Raw genomic sequence first — 14,014 nt, forward strand, 5'->3', positions numbered from 1 at the left:
TAAGCAGTACTCTGCCTGTCTTTTTCTAGACCTGTCCAAAGCTTTTGATACAGTGGACCACAACACCCTGCTTAGTAAACTGAGTTGCCTCGGTTTTTCCAAAAACGCAGTAAAATGGTTACAAAATTACCTCTTTTCTCGCACCCAAACTGTATTCACAGATGGTTGGAGGTCAAACAGTGTTAAGATAACAAAAGGGGTTCCATAGGGTTTCATCCTCGGCCCGCTTTCGCTCTCTCTATGTCAATGACTTGGGCACTGACCTGGATCATTCCAGGGTAAATCTTTTTGCAGATGACACGATACTGATTACTGCTGGCCGCTCTCTTGATGACGTGATTGCTACGCTCCAGGTGATTTCAACAAACTACAACATCAGCTAGTTGCTCTTAAACTAGTCCTGAATACCTCCCAAACCAAGCTGCTATGCTTCTCACCAGGACTAAAGCAGGACGTTATTTTTCCCCAATTACATTCCTTAAATAATTATCAAATAGAGCATCCTGGATTCAAAACTGAATTTTGAAGATCGAATTGATTATATTGGTAAAAAGACAAAAAAATTGGTTTTCTGTATCGACACAAACACTGCTTCCCCCCAATGTTCCGTTTGGAATTGATAAAAGCTACCATACTGCCTCTACTTGACTACTGTGACATTGTGTATAAATCAGCCCCAAGTACCGTACTGAAGAAGCTTGATTCCATCTATCACTCGGCCTTAAGATTTACATTGAACTGCCCATATAGGACTCACCACTGTGATCTCTACATTGGGTCAAACTTAACATCTCTTAATGTTCGACGGCTTGTGCACCAGATCTTATTTATTCACGATGTACTTACAAAAAAAATCCGCAGACTACCTGCTGGATCTCCTCTCTGTTTCAAAGAACAAATTTGACCTCAGGTCTTCACTCATTTACCAGCTTCACATTCCCTATTGTCGTACAAAAACTGGAGGAAGGGCCTTTGCTATTGATGCCCCCAGGGTCGGGAATGCTATTGCCAATAAACTGCAACTTGAATCGCTACCAATGAGATATTCTCTCAAAACTGCTCTAGAGGAGTTGTACACCCCTAGCTGCCACTATTCATTGGCGTAAAATAAAATAAAATGTTTCGCTCCGGATGACGCTGCAAAGTATTATCTGCATTTTGATTTAGCGTGCTGATCTTAAAGGTGCATTGAAAAATTTGATACTCCAACTGATGCTTCTGTTGTTGTGGAGTAACTCATGCAGCCAGCTATGGCTCTAGGATTTGGTGTTACATGTTATTTATGTAGTTTATTGTAAAAAATCGGTCACAGTCCCTATGATCACTGTTACGTTGCAATTATGGCTTTATTTTTTGGTAATTTCGAAAAGTTTTTTGGTTTGGACATGTTTTTTTGTTGTAGTACGGAGTTAGACTGATGGCCTTAATCTAAGTTTTCTTGTGGTTGTTGGTGTTGTTGTTTGACTTACATCCCACTGGGATTTTTTGCACACAGCGTTGGTGTACGGTGCTTTTTTCAGGAATATTTTGCTGTTTTTTTCATGGAATTTCTGTTTGCACAGTCACACATAGTCACTTTAAGATGTTTTTCTTGTTCGTGTTTTTTTTTTGTTGTGGTTGCACCCGATTCAGGAGCCGAATGGCTCACAGGGCTATACCAAAATAAATAAAGTAAACTAAAAAAAAACTAGAAGGGCCAGTAAGATGAAATTTGGCACAGAAGGCGGGCAGTCTTTGCGTCACCATTATTATCATCGTCCATTCTCTATCCACCGCTGGATGAAGGTGTCCCCCATGTCATCCCCATCCCTCCTGCTCCTACAAAAAATTTTGTCCAATTGTCTTTGTCCGTGTTTACGATCCATATGTCATTACTGGCAACATGCAGTGATTGAAAATTATCCTCACTTGGCCACACGCGTTAGCACGTGGCCTACAGCACTGCACCCTGCTCTTGTTCGCTCATTATTTGATCATCTTCATCCCATGCAGTCCATCTTCATTCATGGCCCTTCAGACATATGATTTAAAACACACAATTTCAAAATTGGACCCTATAAATATGTATGTATACATCCTGAAGGTTAATTGATTTCACCAATTGGGTACGGGCAGCCTAAAGTTCAACGTTACTTTAATGTTTCGTGAACACTCGCAAACACACTATCCCCATTACTAGTTAAGCGTTGCTATACGGTGCTTTTTCTGGAAGACTTTGCTGTTTTTTTCCTGGACTTTTCTGTTTGCGCGTAGTCACTTTAAGATGTTTTCTTGTTCATGTTTTTTTTGTTTGTTGCGGTTGCACCCGATTCAAGAGCCGAATGGCTCACAGGGCTATACCTAATACATGAAACTGAAGCAAGTAATTGTATTTCAATGGGATGTGACTCTAAAGGCAGTATAAAAAAGGCAGTATATGAAGACATAAATACGCTCTACAGGTGAAATTATATCACACTGCGCGAGGTACGCTGAGAGCAGCTAGGGCTTGGTGGGTAGGGGGGCGGGGGACATTCATCCAGCAGTGGATTGATGATAGCTGACGATACAGCGAGCATTCCTGTAGACACCACCAGTGCGTGATGTCGCTTTGTGTTTTGTCCGTGATTGCATGTGTGTGTCGCTGTCCGTGATGTGCGTGTGTGAGTGTGCAAGTGGGCGTGTGTGAGTGTGCGTGTGTGAGTGTGTGTATGTATGCGCGTGTGCAAGGTGGGAGCGGTGATGCAGCGGTTAGCGCGCTGCGCAAAGAACCCGGCGACCCGAGTTCGATTCCAGCACATGGCTAACACCAGTCACGACTCAGCCTCAAATGAGTAATTGGTGTGGTGTGAAACATCGCCACTAGGGAGACAAAGGCGGCCGGGCGTGATGCTGGCCAACCACCCCCTCGTGTGCCGTGCCGGCCTTCATAGATGCTCGCTAACAGCACTTGCCCCAACAGTCTGTTAAGATTATACAGGGAAATCTTTGTATTCGTGAAAGCTATGAATATGCTAATGTCGTATATACGCTCATAAAAGCAGATGTTTGTGTGAGCGTCTGTATGATATTAATGTCAGCGCGTAAGGGGCCTTGCAAGGCAATCTCACCAGCCATCCGCTGCTCCGCAGGACGTAGACAGTGTTTGGTTTCTGCCACAGACTACTCCGCGAGCCGCACGAATACAGCCACGTGTTAGTGCGGCTCGCGTGGGCCACTGTGTCCTTGACTGGCAACGGTGGACCCAGGAATTTGAAAGTATCGGCGAGCATAGTATTGGGCGACCGCGTGGGCGTTCTAGGTAGCTGCCCCATCGCTAAGACCTCCGTGTAATTATCAGTAACGGTGCAGTCTTTGCTCATGCCACTGCTGGCAAGAGGGCCTCGAGAAGGCCACTCTAGAGGGTACTTGGCCTACGCTTCCAGATATCTTGGAAAAGGTGAGCGTACCCACACTTTACCCCACCACACGTGGTGCTGCCAACGGACACTATTGTACCCAAACAAATGGAGTTAAGATGTCCTAACACCAAATAGACACCGTTTACAGGTTATCAAATCTGCATTAACCATACATACTTATGGTTCGATAATGTATGCACTGTCCTTGAATATGATTGGCCTGCCCCAGAGGCAGCTTCTATTATGGCTTTATCTCACCAGTGGTAAAGACCAAAAAGGCTGCCAGAACTCGAGCAGTACAAGGGCAATGCAAATACCAAAGCATCAACAGCTCAGGTCATGCAGAGCTTTTTAGAATCATTCGATACAGTGTCTCGATACTGGCGAAAGGATCCTCGTGGCGGGATTAAAGAAACCGCGCCTCCGATTACCGCGGTTGGCTACGTATGGTGAAACAGACGTTCGACGTCCGTACGTACAAACCTTGTTTCAAACGCCGTGGCGGGAGACCGAATCTAGCCGCCCACCCCAGGATTGCAAGTTCAGTGCCCGAACCGTTACACCACGGAAGCATCCCCGGTTTAATTACCAGCAATGCACAGCACAGCAAAATAAAATCAACCGCACGCAATTAAACGTCGTTCTTACCGCAATTAAACATTACCTGCATATTCACTGTATGCAATGCATCAAATTAAATTTAAAAAAGATAACGCCTCTTGGAGAAGACCTCCGGGTGATTTGAATGCAGTTCAGGGACGGTGCCGGGTATTACGGACAATAAGTCAGGGCCACCGCGCAATTTTCATTGCCGTAATGAACTGTCTGGAACCCGCGACACGTTTGGCTATCTCCGGAGAGCCTGTGACCGTGATCGTCTATCTCATTACAGTTTACTGAATTGTACAGTCCAGACATGAATGTAATTGTGACGTGGGGCAATTGCTATCTCACCTGCCCCTATGCAGCAGCAGCGTCGTCATCGTCGTCGTCATCAGCCACACTTTGATCCACTGCTGGCTGAAGGCCCACCCCCCCCCTTCACCAAGTCGACGACACCGATCACGATCCTGCGACGTATCGGTTCACCTGGCACCTGTGCACAACTACCTCGTATGGTATGCAGGAGATCGTGGGTTCGATCCTGACCCTGATCCTCATGCCTGCTGTATATTTGGAGTTTGCGTGTCTCTCCCTCTCCACGTGGTCGCGTGGATTTGTCTCCGGGTCCTCCGGTTTTTCCCCTCCACATTTAGAATCAGCATCACGCGTTTAGAGTATTTGACTGCTATACATCTCCACGTGATCAGCCACTTCGTTGAGCTGTCATTTGTTGTCCAGGTCGCTTCTGAAAAAGAGCTACATAGCTCAGTGGGGCCTTAACTTGTAAAATAAAAACAACGTTTTAGTTCATCCCTCCTAGCGACGTGTCCTGCACCATCCCCCCGCTTTACGCTTGTTTATTATTGAATTATGTCATTAACCTGTGGATGTTCTTGAATTCAAGTGTTCCTCTTTCTATAGGGCATTGTGAATATCCAACGCAATCGTGATACTGTATATAGAAGAAGGACCATGGCCTGAAACATCGGCCTGTTAACAATGAAGAATTGTCGAGGTATCGATAAGTCACTGAGATATCAACGACCTTGAGATGGGTGGGACACACGTAAAGGGCTTTGCAATTAAAATGTCTTTATCTCGATTACTTTACCCTATTTTAGTGGGGTGTCTACACATTATTCACCTGATTTACATAGCGAGTTTTTTTTGTTATAAAGCAGTGGTAATAACCTATGCGGTGGATATATTTTAAATTTAGTGGACAGTGGATGTGGCTCGAGAAGAGTCGCAGGAATCACATCCAAGCAGCCAACTCCATGGAATAGTGGGTCCCAGGGGGCAGGAACCAGCATGGCATGGCTCTTTGGCTTCCCCCTTGCGGCCCTTTGGCTCCCCCCCCCCCACCCTGCCCTCGCGGGAAGCCGTTAAAAATGTTTAAATCTGAAACATAATTTAACGTAGAAATTATTTCTGAAATATGGCAGGGAATTGAGTCACTCTGGAACCTCTTGGTGTCGACAAAATGTACAACAGTCAAACTCTACTGTTACAAAATACCTAGGAGGGGTGGGGGGGGGACTAAACAGACGCCGTTTATTCCATCACCTATTTTGTTCACTTCCGTCAGAATGTAAGTCTATGAGTCCCTATGGATCTTTATATAAAATGAATGGGTCTCTGAGTATCAGGGTCTCTTTGGCAGTACTCTATATTTAATTGCACCTTCTGTTTGTTTGTCTGTGTTCTCCATGTAGGTCTGTGGGTCTCCGTAGGTCTATATGGGTCTCTATGTAAGTTGATGTAAATGTATGGGTTTCTATGTCAGTCTAAATGTTATACTGTATATGGGTCTACGGATTAACTAAGCATGAGTAAGTCTGTGGAACACTCTGTATGCAAGGACGGTGGATGTGGTTAGAGGAGAGGTGCAGAATAGAAGTTCATGGAGGGAGAGAAAGAAATGCGAGCAGACGACCCCCGATGAAGCAACGGGGGACTCCTGGCTGAGCAGAAGAAGCGCTGTAACAGGCTGTGATGAATCCGCGACAGAATGAATAATACGCTATGTTAAATACTCTGGCCCAAATGTGGAGTTATTTCGCGTGCCTTCGTCCATATAAGGAATACTGGAACGGAAATCGGCCGACGTTTAACGATCTGACGCTCGATCACAGCTCGGTCCATACTCGAACACATAGACGCAAGACAATATTCAGAATGTCGTAGCTTGATCAATACTGAAAACACATTTGACAATTTGTAGATGGAAAAAAGGCCATATTAGCCCGCCCATTGGGTGCTGATTGGCTTCCCTGCGCATTAACATAAACGAGCCATTATATCCTGTTGCAGCGCCCGCACTCCCCAGCCTGGGGTGGATTCATCGTCACGGCGGGGGGAAACGCGCGATCGCCTTTGCACGCCGCAGTTTTTGTCTTCGCGGCGGCTCCAGAGAGAGAGAGGGGGCGCGGGGTGGATGCGGAGCGGGCGAGGGGAGGAGGGCGGAGAAGAGAGGAGAAAAAACGGATCCTAAAACGCACGCGACATTTATTGGGCGGAAACTAATTACACCTGTAACAATTCATTTGGATGAAACGTTTTGCAATTATGCTGAATGGAAATGCGGTGGCTGCGCGAGAAGATTTAGACGAAATGACATCCGCGATTCAAAGTAAAAAAAAAACACCCTGTTGACTTTAACCGTTGCACGGGCGTGCGTGTTGGTGACAGCCTCCCGCTTCATCCTCTCCCCCAACACACCCCCCTCTCGTTCAAATTCAACTTCGTTTGTTTAGCCAGGCGAGGTTGCATTGAAGTTCATCACCAATTTCACAACAGAGATCTACAGAAACTGCAGAATGCATACGGAGAGATACGTTTCTTGGCAGCTGCAGGTAATATTTGAATTTAGGATTTGAGTTGTGACATCAGCAAACAGCAGCATATGTACTCTTAAAAATTAGCTCTTTGGCGTTTGACACATCTCACTAAGCACACTTCGTTTAACCTGGGATCATCCACAAAGCCAGACATCGGCGGAGAACGGGGACGACACGAAGCCAGACGTGGCGGTGAGACGATCACAAAAGGCCCTGGACCTGAAGTTTTTCACTCTTCAACAGTTACGGGGTCTGGCAGAAAGAAATATTGATAACAGTGGCCTGAGCCACGATTAGCTCAATTTGTTGTAATTTTCCCGACAATTGTATATCAATCGTGATATCGGTGTTGCTGCACGACACGAAGTATCGATTCTGATCTATCTTGCAGAGCTGGACGAAAACAGCCCATGGAAGCTAATAATCACAGAGCTATGTCTTAGGTCCCTTTAAGTGAATTCTGCTCCACGTACAGGGTCAGCATGTTCCCACCTGCTCAGCATATGAAATGTTCATCCCATCTCAGAAAATAAATACAAAATATTCCCCATTGTCAACAACTTATGAATGCGTTAATGGTCTAATATGTATAAGAAACGTGGATAGTTTGGGATCTCTGCTGACGGTTGCGTTACACACACCTCAGGTTGACAACGCACTTCTGTTTTACAACACGGGGCCTTTTCTTCCAAAGCCATGGCGTGCGATGTAAATAATGCGACGAGAAATCTGAGCGCCATCTCCGTCCGTCCCCTTCGTGACATCGTCCCGTGAGTACGATGGTGGTGGGGAGATGTTACCTGCCTCGCCAGTATACAGCAGTTCGCGGATTCAATCCTTGGACCTGACGCCTGCTGTATATTTGGAGTTTGCGTGTCTCTCTCTCTCTCCGTGGTCGCGTGGATTTTTTTTCCGGGTCCCCTCCGTTTCTTCCCTCCACATTTTATGAGCGGGCGTTTATTATCTGCTATAGATGGCTGCTATAAATGTCCACATGATAAGCCACTCCCCGTTAAGCTATCTTTAATTTGTGACCGGGTCGCTTCTGAAAGAAGAGCTGTTTAGCTAAGTGGGCCTTAACTGGTCAAATACAAGTTTCGTTTAATTCCGCTCGTCTTGTTGGATGCAACGGCCCCAGTCCACTTCGCGATTTGGATGATGATGATGATAATTATGATGATTATTATGATAATGATGATAATTATGATGATGATGATAATGATGATAATTATGATAATAATGAAGGTGATAAGGATGATGGGGTTAATTTTTGCTTTGTTTTACCGTTTGATCGACGCTGAAGCGTCTTGTATTTACGGGCATGCTCTCTTATTGGAAGGTATTTCTTGAATAATGTATCGCGCTTATTCGATGATATAAAGAACACTTCACATCACCGCTCGTGCCACAACATGGACACTGGTAAAGGGGAGCTGTTTTTGCTCAGGCTGCAGACAGGGCAGTTTTATGTATTGAAAGCGTTTGTTTACGGAGGACAGCCTCAGTGAGTTTCAAGACTCTGCTTCAGGAGGGTCCTGTGCTGCTGCTATGTACCCAACTGATTATTGTATTTGTGGTGTCAGTGTTCGTTTTTGACTTGGCACATTTCTGGACCCTGACGGTGGCACGCGTGGTCTACTCATTTTCGAATAACTTCGCGGAATATTTGAACCTCCACTGTGAAGCGAGCGGCGGGGTCTTTTTTGATTGGTCACTGCAGAAGGATTCACACACGGCACGGAGACCCCCCCCCCCCCCATGCCTGCCGTTGTGCCTTTGTATGCCCAGGTCATGACCCTTAGTCGAGGCTTTTACGGACTAAGACCCAACGGCAAAGCCCCATCCCGATAAGAGACAGACCCTCAACGGCGGTGACGGCGGATGAGCTACGATTCCAGAGAGCTAGCGGCTTGGCGTGGACGAGGCGTTTGAGAGGGACGATGGTGTGAGTCCTTAACAGCACCGCGGAGGAAGGCAACGGGAAAGCATCCTCTCCTGTGCCCGCCTCTGGTCTCCGTGACGTGAGGCGAGAAGGATGCCGCCACACAACAGCGATCGTCCCACCTCCAATGAGCACGGCTGGCTAGGTGCGGTGTGAAAGAAGTTCAACATGAATCGTACATCGGTCGTTGACGGACGCTCATTAGACATTGACCCTCAGTTACAAGGATGACATGAGGTAGAGAGATGGAAGGGGAAAAAAAGGGATTTCTTAAAAAGTTCTGGAATACCGTGGCATTTGCCACGCTCCTATGTTACAACTACTGGGCATTGAGCGCTGGGTCACATTAGGCTGGGATTAAAAGGAAACGCCGTTCCTACTCCAGTGTTGCTTGCAGGGACTGCCACGTTGGTTTCACTCCGGTGTACTGCAATCAATGATTTATTCTATTAACATTATAGATGTGAATTGCCCCTGTAGTATAGAGAGAGGGTTTATCCATGAATAGAGACCCCGCGAAATTAATATTGAGACTGAGACCGAAGGAAGCCCTCACGGTGGCTGGAGGAGAAGGATCGCGGAGGGAATGTCGCGAATGAGCTAATGGAACGCACGGAAGGGTGGCGCTGCAATCTATGGGAGCGGCAGGAAATCGAGAAGGCTGCCGTCTGATGGAACCGTCGCACGCCGCAGCCGCCGTCAATGTTCTCCGTCTGTCGACGACAAAACTCGCCGGCACCGCAAGTCTACCGCCAAGCCCCTACCGCCACCCCCACGACCACCGCAGGGGTTGGTTTGATCTCACTCCGCCGAACTATCGGTGGCACCGCTGTGCTTCGCGGATGCGACGGTGGTTTGGCAACGCGGGAACGCTGCTGCTGGCTCGCGTGAGCTGCTGCTGCTGGCTCGCGTGAGCTGCTGCTGCTGCTGCGGCTGCTGCTCTTGCTGAGCCACACTTGGCAGCGTGCCTTTCCTGTAGCTCGCCCAGCCGGAAGATGAGGCATTTACAGCGACGCAGACACCAACATCGTTCAAACCCAGCCAGGAATATTTGTGTGTCTACGCACAGCTCTTTAGACGACAGTCTCCCAGTGCCGTGTTGATCGTAAACCGTACTTGACCACGTTAGTCCGTTCAGGTAGGTGGGGGCCGGAGTGCCGAAGTACAGCACAACCTGCGGATTACATCGTGGCACAATCCAGAGCGGCCCACAGGTAGTCGCCCACGCAAACAGGTAGAGCACCTGCTGCTTAGCTTCCAAAAGGAATGTGATGAGATGCATAGAAAGTCTTTCAGATCACATGCGAGCAGGAGAATGGGGCTTTGGATGAAATGCCACGGGGCAAGGTTCATTCTTTTTGATACGGAACTAAAGTGGGGGCGAAGCTGAATATAAATGAGACGCGATGTTACTCCGGCATTATAACGCCGCACGTGTGCACGCGATGGGCCACCCTCGGGGTGAGGATGAATCTTTGAACCCTGAGCTCTAGGCTGCCACGTGTTTGGGTGAAACACACACAAAAACACCAACGCATCAATACCGCGGGAGGCGCCCGATCCCGTCACGCCTCGGAAGCTCAGCAGGTTTGATGCCTGGATATTACTTGGACGGGAGGCGACAGTACGCGCCACGGGTTGTTACAGGATGCAGGTGCTATGTGTCGGGCAGCAGAAGGCAGGGCAGCAATCCATTGCTGCATGAGGGCTCTCCCCATGCCTGTGTGTAGGTTTTTTTGACCATACTTCACCAAACTGGTCAGTGCAGGTTGCCGGGGTTATTTTTGTGGTGAGCGGTGGCGTAGCGGTTAGCGCTACAATGCGCAATGAGACCAGCGACCCGAGTGCGAATCCCGCTCACGGCCAACACCAGTGACGATTATCTGAACCGGTCCTGGGCTTCCCCTACGTCGACTCAGCCTAAAATGAGTACCTGGTGCAGTGTGTAAACATCGCCACTGCGGAGACAAAGGCGGCCGGGTATGGTGCTGGCCACCGACCACCTCGTTTGCCGTGCCAGCCTACATAGGTGCTCGCTCACGGACTTGCTCCTACAGTCTGTTAAACGTTATACGGGGGATCTTTGTCTTTGGTTATTTGACCATAATTCACCAAGCTGGTCAGAGCAGGTTGGACGAAGGCAGGCAGCAAATATGTGGGCGCCTACTAGTACAGTACAACGGTGGATATTGCTGGATGGTTCTCTGCTGCTCACAACGTAACTCTGCAGCCTGTATCGCCTTTGTGCGTGGGGGTCGCCCATTCGATGACTATCCAGACTCAACCCTTGCTTAGCGTCCTCGATCTGACGAGATGGGACGCATTTCCAGTGATTTGGCCATAAGGCATTTTTCAAAATATAAATACGTGTGTGTGTATATAAATATAAATAGATTGTCAAACGGTGCCAATAACAACTCCTAAAAAACACAAACCGCAGATTATCCACGACGCGCTGGCGAAATGAAACGCGCCGCCTCGACGCGTGGAGTGACCGCGTTCTCTGTGTGTGTATCTTCAGCAGCAGCAGCATCGGGAGGAGAGTTCACATCCGCCACGCTTCGCGATCGCTTTTACGGAGAACTTCTAAACAACAACAATAATCGATGTCGAAAATCCCCCGCGGAGTTGACCTTCGCGTGGGGCCCTCATCCCGAGCGAGCGAGCCGGCACCGTCACCCCACATCACGGCCTCGCCAAGAAGCTCGCCCCGACAGAGGTGAGACACCGCGAGAGGGAGCGGGGAGCAGGCGCGACCTTGCCGGGGGGCCGGTGCGCTCGACCTTCTCCGTCTCTCGCAGCCCTTGCCAGCTCCGTCAACTTTCTTAAACAAGCGCCGCTGCCGGTTCCGCCTCTGCCAAGAGTCAAGGTTTTGGCTGCTCGCCCATTAGGGAGTTTGGGGGCTTGAGCGCTGCCGCCGCTCCAGCCACACCGGCAAAAACAGCATCGCGCGCGTGCAAGCAGTCGATATTCGCCATCGATCGGCCCGCGCACCACACCGCGCGCCATTAAGCGCGGGCCTTTTGCCGAGGAAATAAAACACCTTAAGCCGAGCAATGGTCCGTGAGAAATCGGGCGAGATTTACGCTACGCTTGGTAAAGAATACAAAATGCCGCTGCCGCGAGGTCGCTGCGCGCGGCGGATGGCAGGGGTGCCCGCAGAACGAGTTCTCTAATCTGATGCTCAAACCCACCATGTGAGCCATTGCCCTCGTAACGACCAATAGACCACCGCCGCTAAGGAGTGAAGAGTTATCGCAGCGGCGGCAGCAGCTGGCGCCCGACGGATGCCGCGTGGCTTATCCCCGCAAGTCCTTTCTCGAAACAAGACACGTGAAAGGTGACACCTCCTGACCTGCGCCGCGCCCATTACGAGGATTTACGGTCATAATAAGTCGCGGGCTCCACGATCGATACGTCCAATTTGAGCGTGTCCGCTCTGAGCGGGCGTCAGCACCAGGGACAGCTCCCCCCCCTCCCTCCACCACCCCCACCCTCCACCACCCCCCTCCCACGGCCGAGAGATGGCTCGCGACGTCGGCCCGCGGCGCCCTGCGCGGAGACCCGAGAACCGCTCCATCGCCGCCCGGCGTTGACGGGCGGCCTCGGGGCGCGAGCCGCGCCAAACCGCGCCGATGGCCACGACGGCGCGCCGGGCCAAGGCGTTCGTGTGGGAGCAGCTGCCGCCCATGCCCACCAAGCGCGTGTACTGCACCCCCGCGGCGTGCGCCGGGCAGCTGTACGTCGCGGGCGGCTGCGACGCGTCGGGGGCGCCCCTCGACTGCCTGGAGGCGCTGGCGCCCGACGCGAGCCAGTGGACCAGGCTGGCGCCCATGCCCACGGCGCGCGCAGGCGTCGGGGTGGCGGCGCTGGGCAAGCAGCTGCTGGCGCTGGGCGGCGTGGACGGGCAGCAGAGGCCCGTGGCGGCCGTCGAGGCGTTCTGCACGGAGGAGCGGCGCTGGGAGAGGAAGGCCCCGCTGCCCGAGCCGATCATGGGCATGGCGGTCATCGTGAAAGGTGAAGTGGATTGTCTTGCGCGGATGCCCCGGGGTCTTCGTCTTCACTGTCGTTATCAGCCGCGGCAGCCATGCGCGATCTACTGCTGGATCAAGGCTCCCACCCCTCATGTTAGCGTGTCTCATTGTTCCTTCGTGTCAAGATTAATGTTGCTCCTGCGCAGGTGCTGATCGCATTGCTCCATTTCCATGGTGGCAACGGAGCAACGAGATCAACCTTTGTGTTCCACTCTGTCACCCGTATCATCCATTTGTCATCATCATATCTAGGAATATGGCCTTCCGAAGTCACATCATTTATCCTCACAGTCACCACGAACGCTTCAATTTCCGTTATTCTATGATCCACATGCTTCTTTTTAGTGCTGCCGGTGTAATTTCCCATCCTCAGTTGTGCAATGTTGAACTTTTGTTCCATATCCTTTGTCAGTGTCCATGTGTCCTATTTGTGCGCTATGTGGTGGTTAAGCACACTGGTGACATTGTTTTTCATCATAAAAGTCACTTCCCCGAAAGCCCAGGTGTTGATTTCGATATCCGCGTGGTCAAAGGCAACGTTCAGTAGGAAACGTGATGACTTAAGGCGACGATTTTGTCACGGAAATTTGTTTTTGGCAAATATCAGGATCAGAATATATCTGTACTGGTGGAATCTGATGAGCTATAAAGCTCTTTTTCACAGATGTCCAGTAGCGGCGGGTAAGAAGGTTACAACAGCAAACAATACAAAAACATGATAGTAGTGCAAAATACAAGAATGGTAAACAAATCACCCAAACACAAACAAATTAAACAAAACCATACCCATACTATCAGGCAAAGCCCACTGAAGTATTAGCTTATTTTTCAGAAGCGACCTGGCCACACATGATAGCTCAACAGAGTGACTTATTGTTTGGACATTTATAGCAGAAAATGTATCTAAATAATCTCAGTGATGGCAAAAACCGAATGACCCGGACAACAAAAAAATCCACGCGACCACGAGGCACGACACGCGGCGTTCTTGAAGCGCCGAAATCGAGCGCGGTCCCGACGGCAAATTTTTCTTCCTGGCGTCTCGCGGACTTTATTCCATTTCATAATTTCCGTGACCTCCGTGCCCAAAATGATTACTCAGCGCCAGGCACAACGCACGCCAGCGAGGAAGCTGCACGGGGGCAATGACCTCCATTATCACTGTCATCACGTCATCATCATCGTCGTCGGCGTCACCATCACTCCCCACAGTGC

At 49.6% G+C, this 14,014-nt stretch overlaps 1 protein-coding gene across 2 annotated transcripts in view; it reads left to right on the forward strand.

The window, feature by feature from the left end:
* KLHDC8B (kelch domain containing 8B) overlaps positions 1 to 14,014 on the forward strand; it is a 76,686-nt gene that overhangs the window by 10,301 nt on the left and 52,371 nt on the right. The window contains exon 2 of one of the 2 annotated variants that reach the window (XM_032954390.2): positions 11,287 to 12,782. In XM_032954390.2, coding sequence (XP_032810281.1) covers positions 12,401 to 12,782 — 382 coding nt within the window. In that variant the 5' untranslated portion in view covers positions 11,287 to 12,400. The remainder of the gene's footprint in view (positions 1 to 11,286; positions 12,783 to 14,014) is intronic. The other variant, XM_032954391.2, reaches the window with a different exon arrangement.

The sequence above is a fragment of the Petromyzon marinus genome, chromosome 14 (assembly GCF_048934315.1).
Source record: "Petromyzon marinus isolate PM22_M1 ecotype Great Lakes invasive population chromosome 14, UKy_Petmar_22M1.pri1.0, whole genome shotgun sequence".
NCBI classification, from domain to species: Eukaryota; Metazoa; Chordata; class Hyperoartia; order Petromyzontiformes; family Petromyzontidae; genus Petromyzon; species Petromyzon marinus.